Raw genomic sequence first — 14048 nt, 5'->3', positions numbered from 1 at the left:
ATGTTAACACACTGAAGAGTTGTATAACTAAATTGAAATTAATGGATGAATCTAACTGCTGGTGATTTTCCATTTTATTCGATTATCATAAATCATTTCCCTTGACGATTCACACAAGCAGCCCTACCTGGGCTTGTGCAGCCAGCTGAGGGGTATTTCTCAAGGCACTTTGCTTCTGGGCCAGTGCATTAAGGGATGCCAGAGGACTTCCTCCTCAATTTCCCTGCTCTGTTGCTTGCTGTGGCATGGCTCATGTGCCGCACGAATGGCATAGCCTTTGAACTTAATTTGATAATGTGTGGGGAGGCAGGTAGGAGCCTCCCTCCTTGCCATCCCTCCCCCCATGCCATCAATTTCAGTCGTGTGAACGACTTTTATATCTTATTTCTAAAAATCAAGTTGAATCCCACGTTTATATCCTGGCTTGTTCACAAACTCTGGTTAGAACAAGCTGGAATTTGCTGGCTTTGGTTGTCACAGCAGATCCCAGTTTGTTCTAAACCAGGATCAGAAGTGAAAGACTTCTTCCTATCTGATACATGAAAGGGAAGAGAAGGCATGCAAGTCGGAGCCTTGCAGTCATATTTAAACTATTATTATTAAACCATAGTTTTGTGTAATATTCTGCTTATTTGCACGTCCAGTTTTCTTGCCCAACAATTTTAGATGTGTGCTTCGGAAAATAATACTGACTAGCCAACCCGCATAAAGCATCTGTGTGGTCTTTGGGGCTGTCTGTTCCCTTCCCCCCTCCCTCCTGCTCCACTCTCCCTCCCTTCTGCCCTACACTCTTGCCCCTCTTCCCCTCCCTCCCCCACGCTCTCTTGTCCTCCCCCCTCCCCCATGCTCTCCTCCCCCTGCATTTTATTTTAGTCTCTTTACCAGGCGGTGGGCGGCCAAAAAGGGCCCTGCCGCCGCCGTTCCTCCTCCCAGGCGGAGAACAGGGAAGTCCCGCTGCCCAGTTCCCTCCCACCCCAGCCTCCCATGGCTAGCCAAGAGCCACCTCCGCGGCTGGGCCCAGTGCCTCCATGGCCTGGCCTGCCGCCACTCCACGGCCGGGCCTGCCGCCGCGCCAAGTGCCACCTCCGTGGCCTGCCGGGCCCGCTGCCACCGCTTGCCAAAAAGGTAGAGGGCCCCCTCTCCCCCCACCCCCACCTTCTGTCCCTGTCTCCAGGCGAGCGCGGGCCCAGGCTGCTGGACAGAGTGCCGCGGCCAGGCCTGCCGCATCCCTGCCTCCGCGGGCCGGGCCTCGCCGCCACCGCCCAGCCGTCCAATTCTTCTGGGTGCACCTCAGCCAATCAGGTGTGTCTGCCGCCCAGCCAATCAGCTGGGCTTTGGGACGCACATTCCAAGGCACACCCAGGAGAATTAATACAATAGATAGGGAGATGCTTTGGAATTCCAGCTGCTAATCATACTGCTGACATGTACCAATCAAGAAAACACTACGTATTACATATTAAAATATGCTGTTTGGTTGACATCGCTCAACTGTGGAAATTCTCTAAACCATTAAAAAGACAGATTGCATTTATGAACTTTCTGATTAAACTACACAACAAATTCAAACTAAATCTGGGAGAAAAAAGAAGATACAATTTATGACAAAGTTGTGGCCTTTAATTTAAGATTGCCAGCCTTCTCAGACTGGCCTGGAGTCTACCAGAATCATCATCAATACCCCAGTGACTCCTGAAAGCAGCTTAGGAGATTTTGATATTGTGAGCAGTACTGGAAAAATATGGTGAGGGTGGGGGATATCCCAGAATGGCTGTAGGCAGAGTTAGAAATCCTACTCTGATTACATATTTGGGGATGAGGAATGATAAAACTGACACTGTAGTCTCTAATATATATACAGGAACGTGTATATGACATTTCATTCAGTTATAGAGTTCGATTATTAGATATAGGTTAAATGGGTGTAATAGATAAAACAAGGAAACATGTATAGTGGAAGGAAGGAAGGAAGGATAATATAATGGGATTAATACTATTTCTGTTTTAGTATAGTACCTCTTTTTGTGAACAATTAATAAATACTGTAAATACTTGTTTTTGAATTTGCCCTAGAGCTTGATCTGTGTGTGGCAAATGCGTTGGGTCACCTGGAGCAATCTCTGTAACCATGACAACATGGTTCCTGAACTGTTGCCATTTCATTTCACTGTGACTTTCTGGGCTGCTTCTGACTTTGTGTTTCCTATTGTGTAGCTATCGGCTTCCTTTACTCTTCTTGACATAATTTGGCTAACAGCTTTGACAAAAGACCAGCTGCTAAGCTCTGTTACTATAGTCCGCAAGCCTCATTGAGTAAATAATGCATTTCTTCTGACAGTGGCTATAAGATATGTTTAGGGAAGTGTGTTTATTTTGCAAAAGAAATATAGTGACAGCCCCAGGGACATGCAATGAGTTTGTAAGAAGGGAGTCATCTTTGTGTTCTTAAAGTTCTAGTAAGGTTTCAGCACAACTAATTATTTTCCTGGTTACTTACCAGCCCCTGATCTTAAAAAATATAATTGTGATATTAACTGCTTGCAAACTCTGCATAAGTTTAACATATATATACACACACGTGGACAAATGTGTTGGTACCCCTCCACAAAAAAAGAAGAACCCACAATTGTCTCTGAAATAACTTGAAACTGACAAACGTAATTGGGACCCATCATTGCTTGTTCCGCATTTAACAAAAATCAGACTTTGATTTAGAGTTTTGATGCAACAGAATATTTCAAATAATAACACAAATGAAAATGGCATGGACAAAAATGATGGGACCTTTAACCTAATATTTTGTTGTACAACCTTTAGAGGCAATCACTGCAAACAAGCGATTCCTGTAGCTCTCAATGAGACTTCTGCACCTGTCAACAGGTAGTTTGCCCTACTCTTCCTGAGCAAACTGCTCCAGCTGTGTCAGGTTTGAAGGGTGCCTTCTTCAGACTGCATGTTTCAGTTCTTTCCATAGATGTTCAATAGGATTCAAATCAGGGCTCATAGAAGGCCACTTCAGAATAGTCCAATGTTTTGTCCTTAGCCATTCTTGGGTGCTTTTAGCTGTGTGTTTTGGGTCATTAACCTGTTGGAGGTTCCATGACGTGCAACTGAGACAGAGTTTTCTGACACTGGGCAGTACGTTTCGCTCCAGAATGTCTTGATAGTCTTGAGATTTCATTGTTCCTTGCACAGACTCAAGGCACCCCGTGCCAGACACAGCAAAGCAGCCCCAAAACATAACCAAGCCTCCTCCATGTTTCACAGTAGGTATGGTGTTCTTTTCTTTGAAAGCTTCGTTTTTTCATCTGTAGACATAGAGCTGATGTGACTTCCCAAAAAGCTCCAGTTTTGTCATTAAAAAGCCAGACTGGAATTTGCTAAAATGCATATTGACAAGCCACAAGGCATCTGGGAGAATGTCCTTTGGACAGATGAGACAAAACTGGAGTTTTTTGGCAAGTCACATCAGCTCTATGTCCACAGATGAAAAAATGAAGCTTTCAAAAAAAACCCCAAAAACCATACCACCACGGTTCTGGAGAATAGTAATAAATGTTCTTTCCTAAGCTGCATTCATCTCTTCCCCCTCTTCCTCGATTTATGCCTCTTCCACCCCCTGCAAAATTATTGAAGGGTGTTTTTTTTTTAAATCAGGAGGTTGGATCCTGGGCTCCATAATCCACTTAACTCAACCCCAGCAGATTAAATTGGATGCCATATGGTGGGACAAGGTTGATGTAATCCTCAGGGACGCAGCAGACCCCTAAGCATTACTACCTGAAGTGAGGCAGCATAAATTCTTCTGTGCTGTAGCCTGTCATACCAGCCAGATCAGATGGTGCAGGATAAAAATTGCAATGAATCTATCAGCTGCAAAAATGTAGGAGAGAAGTAGAAGAGATCAGTTACAATCAAAGGAGCTAATGAATATGAGATTTCCTTTTTGACATAAACTGGAATATATACCCTTTTCCCTTTCCACATTTATCCCCACTTCATCACACTTACAGTCTCCTGGGGGCATTTTGGAAACTGGAGGTGGCTTTATGAAAGTCTCTCTACAGTAAGGAGTGCAGCAGCCAGACCTGACCATTCTGCATCTTAATTATTACAGTATTAGAATTAAGAGCTTGTCAGTTCTTGGAGTTCACCCTACGGTACGAGCTGGAGATCAGGTTTCTGAGGAAGGGTCAACAACATACAACTGATAGCCTAGAAATAATGCCAAAGGCCTATGCCAGCCTCTGAATATACTATGGTACTCCCACAGATTTCCTGACAGGTTTTAAGCAGTAAAGAACAATAGGAAAAACCAAATCTGATTATTATTAATATAATTTTATTTTTTCCACACTTTTACATCTTTTCTCTACAATGTAGGTCATATTTGCCCTGATTTAATTACTCTCATTTAACTGTTTTACCCGCTTCAAATCTAGCATGTTTAAAGTATAATGGCAGACATCCTGACTTTATATGTGCAGCCAAAATAAGCACACGTGCAACAGATGCACTCCTGCTTCTGAAGTGCAGGCACTCAGGGGATGATTTTTGTCAGTCTCCCCTGATCCCCTAGAAGGTAATACGCAAATATGTCTGCGAGGGTAGCACAACACTCAGGGACATATGTGCACATTGCACAGAGCACTTCTGGGGGAAGGGGAGATTGGCAAAAACTACTCCTATGCACACATGTGCAAAAGCGCCCATATTTCAGAAGCAGGAACACATCTGTTGCTGTTGTTAACTGCCCAGAGATGAAAGTTTGGGGCAGTGTACAAATTTGATAGACAGATAAATAAATAAATAATGTGGACTTCTTTTGACTGTATACACGCAGTGTTAGGATGTCAGCCTTATTCATAGGCTCAGTGGACACCATTTGAATATCTTTGTCTAAAGTTAGCTGAGTGCCATGCACAGTTGCACAAGCGCTAATTCTGGGGGAACATTTTTAACACAAACCTATTAATTCTGTTCTGAGGCCTACAAGTGAGGGGTATCACTTCCCACTATTTTCTGTTATGGCAACCAGTTCCAAAGAATAGCTTAGACCCTGAAGCATCTATCTATCTATATAATTGTTTCTCCAAGACGGTCCATGCGTGGCAACTTCTCGCAAGAGCACGTGAGAGTTCCGGAGCGGCAGGGAGTTTGGTGGCTGTGGGCGGCTAGAAAGCCAAAAGGAGTTTGACAGTTGGCTCTGGGGGCTGCGGGAGGCTGTCGGTTGGCCGCACTGCATCATGAAGTGGCAGGAAATTTGGAGGCTGGGGGCCGCTTCGGGAGCAGCAGGGTGTTTGGTAGCTGGCGGGCGGCCACTCTGGAAAGCCGAAAGGAGTTTGGCAGTTGGCTTTGGGGACTGCGGACGGCTGTTGGTTGGCCTGGCCACCAGGAGGCGAGAGGCGGCGGCGGGACACCCTGGCCCACCCGGCCCAGCCGCTGGGTTGAGGAGGAGGCGGCAGCGGGCCCTGGCCTGGCCGCCGGGAGGAGGAGGTGGGAGGCAGAGGAAGCTCAAGAAAGTGGGGGGGAATGGGGGGGACAGCCAGAAAGCCATGCATGCCGGGTGAGGGGGCGCTGGCTGGGCCGAACTAGAGGCGCAGATGCGAACTAGAGGCGCAGATAATTCTCTAAGGCATACCTTTGGCTAATCCTGTGTATGGCAGCTCTTGGAAGAGTTTGCGAGCAGAAGCACCATGGTGATTGGCTGGTGGGGATTCCATATGCAGACAGGGAGGAGGAGCCTGTGAGAGCAGATGCACCATGGTGATTGGGCAGTGAGGATTCCATATGCAGAGAGGGAGGAGGAGCCTGTGGCACCATGGTGATTGGGCAGTGGGGATTCCATATGCAGAAAGGGAGGAGGGGCCTGTGATGGTTAAGGTCAGTTGGAATGCAACTGTTACTGGTCAGAGCAATCAAGTACTAATGCGCAGATGCTCTGCGCAGTTTAAGCTAGTTATTAATTAAAGTCCGAGGAAACCAAGAGGAGCAGGGATTCACTCCATCGCAGCATTGTCCCTTCTGCTTTCTACTGCAGTGGGATAATTAGGACAGTTTACCCTACAGCTGTGCTGTCTCAGAGAGGTGCACTACTAAAACTGGCAGGTATGCAGCTGAATCTCTCAACATACATAGGAGTCTTTGGCCATTTGTCCCTCAGGCAGCCGCCGCCAATACTCCACAGTCTTCTCATGTTCAAGACAAAAAGGTGATCAGACAGTCAGTGAAAGAGGCAGCTGTGATGGAGAGACACTGCATATCCCTTAGCTGAGTGGAACCCTATAAGGAGCAAGAGATAGATAAAACACAGAGGATTAATCAGGCCTTGAAAATAACTATGAACCCAACATCCTCAACTGCTTTGTAAACTACAAGTCTGACTCCATATGGCACTGAACAAAGTGCCTCATAGATGGAAACCTGACTAGATTTATTCAACATCTGTGAACCTCAGCTACGAAAAGCTGGGGTGGGGGTGGGGAATGATCATCATGTTAGCCTGAGTAAAGATCAAGGCTCATTTTTCTGGGTTGCACCTGTACAACCCCATGTGACATTAATACAAGCTACCTTCCTCATTAATGCAAGTTATTTTCCTCAAATAGACAACCCAGGAGCTACTGCTAGTTCAAAATGCTACTGCTTGCCTCCCGAATGGCTATTGAGAGGCAAGAGCATATTCACCAGGTCTTGCAACTATTAGACTGGCTACCACTGTGCTTCCTGGCTGAATTTTACCTTTAAAGCCCTTCACAGATTGAGACCTTCATACCTTTGATACTGCTTTTTTCTGAATGAGCCCCCTGCAGTAGTTGCATTCTGTGGGTCAGGAGCATTGCTCCAAGTGCCTTCAGTTTAGGAGGTAAGACTATTTGCCAGAAGAAGCAGGGCCTTTATTGTAGTTGCCCCAAGGCACTGGAATGCCCTCCTTGGAAGCTTTTCACACGAGGCTTTTAAAGCCCTTTAACTCACATCTCCTCCGGAATGGAGGGGGTGCATTCACATATCGGCCAGATTTACCCCAAAGTCCCTGTGAGTTATTGGGGAGCAATTCACCCACAATTCGGGTTTTTCACTATGCATTAGAGTGTAGCCTGATTTATATCCAGGGTTTTAAAAAATCTGCTATTTGCATTGGTTTTGGGGGGCAACTTTGAGTTTGCAGTCAACTCACACTAGAGCCTGCTGTGTGTAAAAGTCCCTGGTGAGGTGCAGATGCTTCTCCTTCATGGCCTTCTATAGAGATTGTAAGGTGCAGTTATGTGGGGAGGCACTTAGCTGTTGCTTCTGCTACTGCTGCTGTTATAATTGCTTGTGCTGTTTAATTAATTTCTTTGCAGGTTTTAATGTTGAATTATGTATATTGTGTTTGGCTTTGTGAGCCACGTCACCCTAGCTTTGGAAAGGAGGGGGAGTTTATAAATATGTCCAATGGATGAATTAGCCTGCCAGTTTCATATTCACTGTTTCAGTAAGCTTGGAAGAAAGGGCCTCAGCGTACTGTGTTACTTCTACTTTTCAGACTTGCACTTAGCAGCTGAACTGGGGAAGACGCTGCTGGAACGCAACAAGGAGTTGGAGGATTCTCTGCAACAGATGTACGCAACCAATGAGGAGCAAGTGCAAGAGATAGAGGTACTCATGGCTGACACTGATGAAGCACAGGCACACACATAACACGGTACCACAAAAGATGTGATATTAGGGGGGAGGGGTGGCCAACACATAGAGAAGGGGCTGAAACAGAAATGGATTAAGGCCTGCAAGAATATCGCAGATCAGCCAGACTGTGTCCTGCACTCCAGGTAATCCCTCCCACCCCCAACCCATATGTTTACATCCTGAGCAGCAGCTTTAGTAAGGGTCACTTTGAGCCTTGTTGAGTCCCCAGATTAGTTTCCAGCAAAGCCCTTGAAATGGGGCTAAATTGCACTGTTGCTTCTTGATACAATGCATCTGTTTCCCCCCACATTTCCCATTGACTTCTTCTTTTCTTTTTTTCCTAGCTTAACAAAAATGAATTTATGTTTAATAGGCTTTTCTCTTGTTGTTTTTTAAACTGTGAATTTGGGTGCATTTGGTGTAAGAAAAAAAGAGGATGAAAATCAAGAGGAGAAAAGAAAAAATGATTTTTAAAGCCCTGGTAATATTAAGAAGTTGTCTAGACGCACGTTTATTCCAACGGGAACGTTGATTTCCACAGGGGATGTTGTGCTGTGTCTAAACTATGCATGCACCATTCTACCATGAATAGCCGTCAAATGTGTGTCAAAACTGAATAAATAATAATAATAGAATTAACAATAATAACAATAATAATAATTGGCAATAAAATTCTGGCATCCCAGGTCCTTGGGAAGGACTCGATGTCTGGATAAAACAAACCAGTCAATAACACCTGTCTGACTGTGTAAACAAGAAATAATAAAAGCAGAATTTAAAAAACACTTGCTTTTTACTGTGATTTTTTAATTCTACTTTTGATGCACATTTGAAGGCTACTTGCAGTAGAATGGGACATGCATAGTTTAAAAGCAGTGCAACATCCCCCATTGGAATCAACATTACAGTTGGAATAAATGAGTATCTAGACAACTCCTAAATCTCTCTTTCCCCTCACACACACAAAAGCAAAGGCAGAATTTTATTTATTTATTATTTTTATATTTACATCCCGCTCTTTCTCCAAGGAGCCCAGAGCGGTGTACTACATACTTGAGTTTTTCCTCACAACAACCCTGTGAAGTAGGTTAGGCTGAGAGAGAGGTGACTGGCCCAGAGTCACCCAGCTAGTTTCATGGCTGAATGGGGATTTGAACTCAGGTCTCCCCGGTCCTAGTCCAGCACTCAGAACAAATGAAATAGAGACTGAGCAAAATAAATTAAAATTTGTCCCAAAGTTCTGTCTCTGGGCTTTTAAAACCACAGTAACTACCTTACTTCAGTAACTGTGTTTTACCCATTACTTAACATGACACGTTCTGGAAAAGTTCTGTTGGATTTCTGGGGGTGACAGATATGTTTATTAATCATGTGATTGCACCTGCATAAATTTGCATATGAATAAAAGCAGTTTTGAAGAGAAAAAACATCCTTTCCATTTAGATTGCATATGTGCCTGTTAAATGTAACAACTTCAACAGGGCATTCCCTCTTCTGTGGAAGTAAAGGGGAAATCTTTCTAATGCCATTTGCAGTTTTTATCAGCAGTCTGTCCTGATTGTGAGCCTTAGCACAAAGAGGCATCTGAGGGTGACGGGGAGACCTTGCCATAGTCCGTCAGTGTTGTTCAGGGCTGCACAACTTCAGCCCTCCAGTATATGTCAGACTACCATCATCTCTAACGATTGGCCACTGTGGATTGGCTACTCCAACAACTGGCTGGAGATAATGGGAGTAGTAATCCAACAACAGCTGGTGGGCCAAAGTTGTGCAGCCCTGGTGTAGTAGGTTGGACTGGAGCTGCAGGACTCAGATACCTCTGAGTTGGCAACTTGCTCCAAATAAATCTGGAGTTCAGCTCAGGCCTTATATCTCACTTGTTCCAAACTACCCTCCTAAACACTACTACCATCCTTCAAATAGAGAGACATATAGGAATGCTCCTTTGGCCTGAAGTCTAACATTCAGTCACTTTTCTGTCAATTCCCACCTGGTGTGTTGACTGTGCTGGCAAGCAGGCACTGGGAAGCAAGAGGCCTCAGTTATGAAGGAAGATGGTCCCTCAGGGAAATCTAACTCAAGGAGTGCTGCCTCTAGTGGTGCCAGTTCAGAGGTCTCTGGCCTGAAGGGCTCCTAGCTGACAGGTTCTGGCTAGTGATGAGCCCGAACCATTCCAGAGGCCATTCTAAAGGCCTCCGGACTGGTCCAGACATGGGCGGTTCGGGTGATTCGGGGGGGGGGGTTCCTTTAAGAGCGGGGGGAGGGCTTACTTACCCCTCCCACTGCTTTCCCCCTCCGGCGGCCGTAGTTCTGTTAATAATTGGTTACATTACATTTTGCTGTGGTGCTGGCTATGCTCCAAAAGGCTTCAATAAGCCTGTAGCGCACGTCATGTGTGCACGCTTCACATCTCCATGACATGTGTGTGTGCACACGCGCACATCGCGGAGATGTGAAGCGCGCACATGCTTGTGCGCTACAGGCTTATTGAAGCGTTTTGGAGCATAGCCAGCAGCAGCAGCAGCAGTAAAATGTAAGAAGGGGCGGCAGGGAGGTATCCTGCTGCCCCAATCATTAACAGAACTACGGGCCCCGGAGGGGTAAGTAAGCCCTCCCCCCGCTCTTAAAGGAACCCCACACCCCAGTGCCAGACCGCAGTTCCGCGGTTCCGTGCACACCCCTAGTTCTGGCTCATTGTTAAAACCTAAAACTGGATCTGGCACCAATGTGTGCCACAGGCCCTTCTGAGCTGTCTGGGTCCTCCACTCTATCAAAATCCTGGCCATTACCCTGGGCCGGGGTACTGACAAGAAGTATTTATATCAAGTATAATTAACTTAAGTGGCAGTGGTCTAATTTAAGCGGCAGAGGTCTATCAACGGCTACTAGTCGGAGGGCTATAGGCCACCTCCAGCCTCAAAGGCAAGATGCCTCTGAGTACCAGTTGCAGGAGAGTAACAGGAGATGCTGCTGTAGGCTTCCAGCAGCATCTGGTAGGCCACTGTGTGAAACAGCATGCTGGACTGGATGGGCCTTGGGCCTGATCCAGCAGGGCTGTTCTTATGTTCTTAACATTGTAAAATGTTTGCCTGATCAATCATCAGCATCTTTTAGTTGATCAAAAGCTTTTCATTTGATTCATCAAGTCAATGATTTGACCAAACACTGCTTTTCTATTTATCGATCTGAAACATTTTTACCCCATCCTTTCAGCACACTGCTGCTCAGGACGGCATATAATAATAAAAGTAACAACAATACATGACAAAAATACAAATAAAAAAGACAACAGCAACGAAAATTAAAAAGCAGTGGCACAGAGGCAAAAATGGTTTAAATTGGGAAAGTGGTTAAAACCAGATTTAAAACAGAAAAGGAGGGTTTTCAAGCTCCTTTTAAATTCTTCATGGAGGGAGACTAGTGAAGCTCTTCTGGGAAGGCATTCCAAATATGGGAGACCACTCCTGAAAAAAGGAGTTCCTAGTCCCCATCAGCTGAATTGTGTCAATGCTGTGGCTGAGAGCAGGATCTGCAAGAAAAAGTTAAAGACCCTGGTAGATTCATATGGATATAAGTGGTCTGACAAATACCGTGGTCCCAAGCCATGCACTGTAGGGCTTTGAAGGTCAAAAGCAGCACTTTGAATCTGGCCCAAAAGCAAACTGGTAGGCAAGGAACCTGCCACAGGATAGGTGTAACACTTCTGTAGCAGGTAGTGCCCACAAGCATCCTTGTGATAGCATTTTGAACCAGTTGAAGCTTCTGAATTCTTAAAGGACATCCCCACATAAAGCACATTGCAGTCCAATCTGCATGTGACGAATGCATGAATAGCCAAGGTCAGATCTGGTTTCTCCATATTACTTCAAAAATGCCTTCCTCATAGTTCCTGATGTTTTTGTGGACTATTTTTCTTTTCAGTATTTGACAAAACAGTTGGAAATGTTACGGCATATGAATGAACAACATGCTAAAGTCTATGAACAACTGGATATGACAGCACGGGACCTAGAACTGGCCAATCAGAAGCTTGTGCTGGAGAGTAAGACATCTCAGCAGAAGATACAATGGTAATGCTTCATCTGGTGGGTCCTTTAAGTGCAGGAGTATCAAACTCAATCAGGTGGTGGGCCAGATTTGATTCCAGTGCACCTCTGGAGGGCCACAAGTAGCCTCACGCCGCCTTCCGTTGCCTCGCACCACCTTCTTTCTTTCTCCTCCTTCCCTCACTCTCTTCCTTTCTTCCTCTCTGTCTTGCCCTGCCAATTACGTTAGCTGAATTTCACTACTTTTCACACCAGAATATGCTCAGAAAAAGGTTGTATTGTATTGTATTGTATTGTATTGTATTGTATTTTTAGGAGGAATTCTGAATACAATCATTTTTTAAACTGTTATTGTTCTAGATTTTTAACACTCAGTGATCAGATCAATTATTCCAAAACGTCATGCAGAACTCTTTTCCCCTCCCCCATTACCCTCCTCCTGCTGCCTTCTTTCTTCTTCCTCCTCCTCAATCTCTTCTTCTCTCCCTCCCTCTTCCTCCCTCCATTGCCCTCCAGAGTCACCAGAGGAAGGAGCATGGGCTTTTCTCTCTTTAGGAGAGAAATACTGGCGGCAGCAGCAGGAGGAAGAAAGGAAACAGCTAGCCAACCGCAGCAAGCATGGTGGAATGCCACCGCTTTTGGCACACACCAGCATATTCTGGTGTGAAAAGTAGTGCCACCGCTTTGGCACACGTCAGGGGCTGGGGAGAAATTAGTGGGGGGCGGGAAGCAGCAGGCGTGGTGATGCTATGCTTCCTAGCCCCTGCTCAGGGGCCAGAAAATGGAGCTCCACAGGCCAGATACAGCCTGCGGCACCCATTTAAGTACTTTAGCACAACCATTTTCCCTCACTACGAGGTGGCATTGGGTTGTCTCCTCAAAACAAAGTTGTGCATGGATGATAACTGAGAAATGACTGGGTGAGGGGAGGGGGTGGCTAAAATGGAAAGGAAAGCCATGTAATTGCATCTTGAGGCTAACAATTTACATTGCAGTCATAAAGGTGAGCTGTGATAAAGCACTCTTCCCAAAGCCGAGGGAGTAGGAGGGTATTAGGGTGGTGATGATAAGAACATAGCTATGGTGTACTTAGCAGCAGCTTTCAATCATAATTCAAGACAAACATGAGGTGGACAGAATGTATAACAGTAGGAAACTCTGTTGGTCCCATAGAACACCCAAGTTGGCGTCAGTGTAGAGGGAAACCTTTCTTCTTCCTCTTTATTGGAAGGTCAGTTTTAAATGATTTTGTTTTGCAGGTGCCCAACAGAGAGAGAAAGTTCTTGCATTCATACTTAAACTGAGTCATCCTGGGCACTTTATATGTTTCTAGCCCATGAAGTGCAATTGTTTCTTATTAGCATTCACTCAGAGACATCACACGTCTGTGCACTCAAAAGCTAGCTCTCCTCATCTTGCAAACTCTCTCCTGGAAACCGGTTATGGGTACAGAGGGCATAGTCATGCAGAATCCTGGGCTAGTGGGTGTAATACTCTGTATTTTATATACTCTGAATATACTCTGTATTTTATGGTCTCATTGTGTATGTTTTTTAAGCTTTTAATTAGATTTGTATTTTTGTATTCCAATTTAATATTTTTATTGTGTATGTTTTATAATTTTATATTGTTTTAAACGTTTTGAAAACCACCTTGAGATAGTTTTAATGAAAAGTGGTATAAAAATCTAACCAATCAATCAAATCAAATTTTTAAAAGGTTTGTAAATGATCTATACACTTTGAAATAGTGTGCAAAGTGCAGGGTAGGCAAATTCTCCAGGGTAGGAAGGAGTTAGGAAAAGGAGACATGAATGTGTAGGTTGCCCGCTTCCCTATGCTGCACCTTGCCTACCTTCACAGTTAAGCTGTACCTTTGTCTGAAGACACCCTAACGTTCTCTCTTTTCTTTCCCATCCACTCTGGGGTTATTAAAGCCTGACAGAAACCATTGAGGGGCTGCAGAACCAGGTAGATGAGCTACAAAAGCAGGTGGAAGAGATGCAGAGCCTAGATCAGCTACGTGTCCGTCGGGAGAAAAGAGAGCGGCGCCGAACCATTCATACATTCCCTTGCCTCAAAGAGCTGTGCTCAAGTCCCAGGTACTTAGCAGCCACAAGAAAAAGCAGAATTACAACTTTAATTTTGTTATAACAGCAGGAATGAGAGTGGGCCCAAAACACCTTTCTATCTGTTAAATATTCCAGCCTGTGTCTTGGGTTTGTGTGCATTTATAGGGGATGTTGAAGGAATGCCATTTCCTCAACACAATTTATCAATGATTTTTGACTAGATTTGGCTCTCTGCATCTCCCTTGGCTCTGGCCAGCTGTACTTAT

The 14048-nt window shown here is 45.0% G+C and overlaps 1 protein-coding gene across 3 annotated transcripts in view; it reads left to right on the top strand.

Annotated features, from left to right (window-relative positions):
* Positions 1-14048, top strand: part of CDR2L (cerebellar degeneration related protein 2 like) — a 43441-nt gene that overhangs the window by 18388 nt on the left and 11005 nt on the right. For 2 of the 3 annotated variants that reach the window (XM_053292869.1, XM_053292870.1), the window contains exons 3-5: positions 7526-7638; positions 11587-11735; positions 13648-13812. In XM_053292869.1, coding sequence (XP_053148844.1) covers positions 7526-7638; positions 11587-11735; positions 13648-13812 — 427 coding nt within the window. Of the gene's footprint in view, positions 1-5882; positions 6109-7525; positions 7639-11586; positions 11736-13647; positions 13813-14048 lie in introns of those variants that run through there. The other variant, XM_053292871.1, reaches the window with a different exon arrangement.

This window comes from Hemicordylus capensis, chromosome 2, assembly GCF_027244095.1.
Source record: "Hemicordylus capensis ecotype Gifberg chromosome 2, rHemCap1.1.pri, whole genome shotgun sequence".
NCBI classification, from domain to species: domain Eukaryota; kingdom Metazoa; phylum Chordata; class Lepidosauria; order Squamata; family Cordylidae; genus Hemicordylus; species Hemicordylus capensis.
Note: the sequence above shows the minus strand (reverse complement) of the source record. Positions and strands in the feature narration are given on the sequence as shown.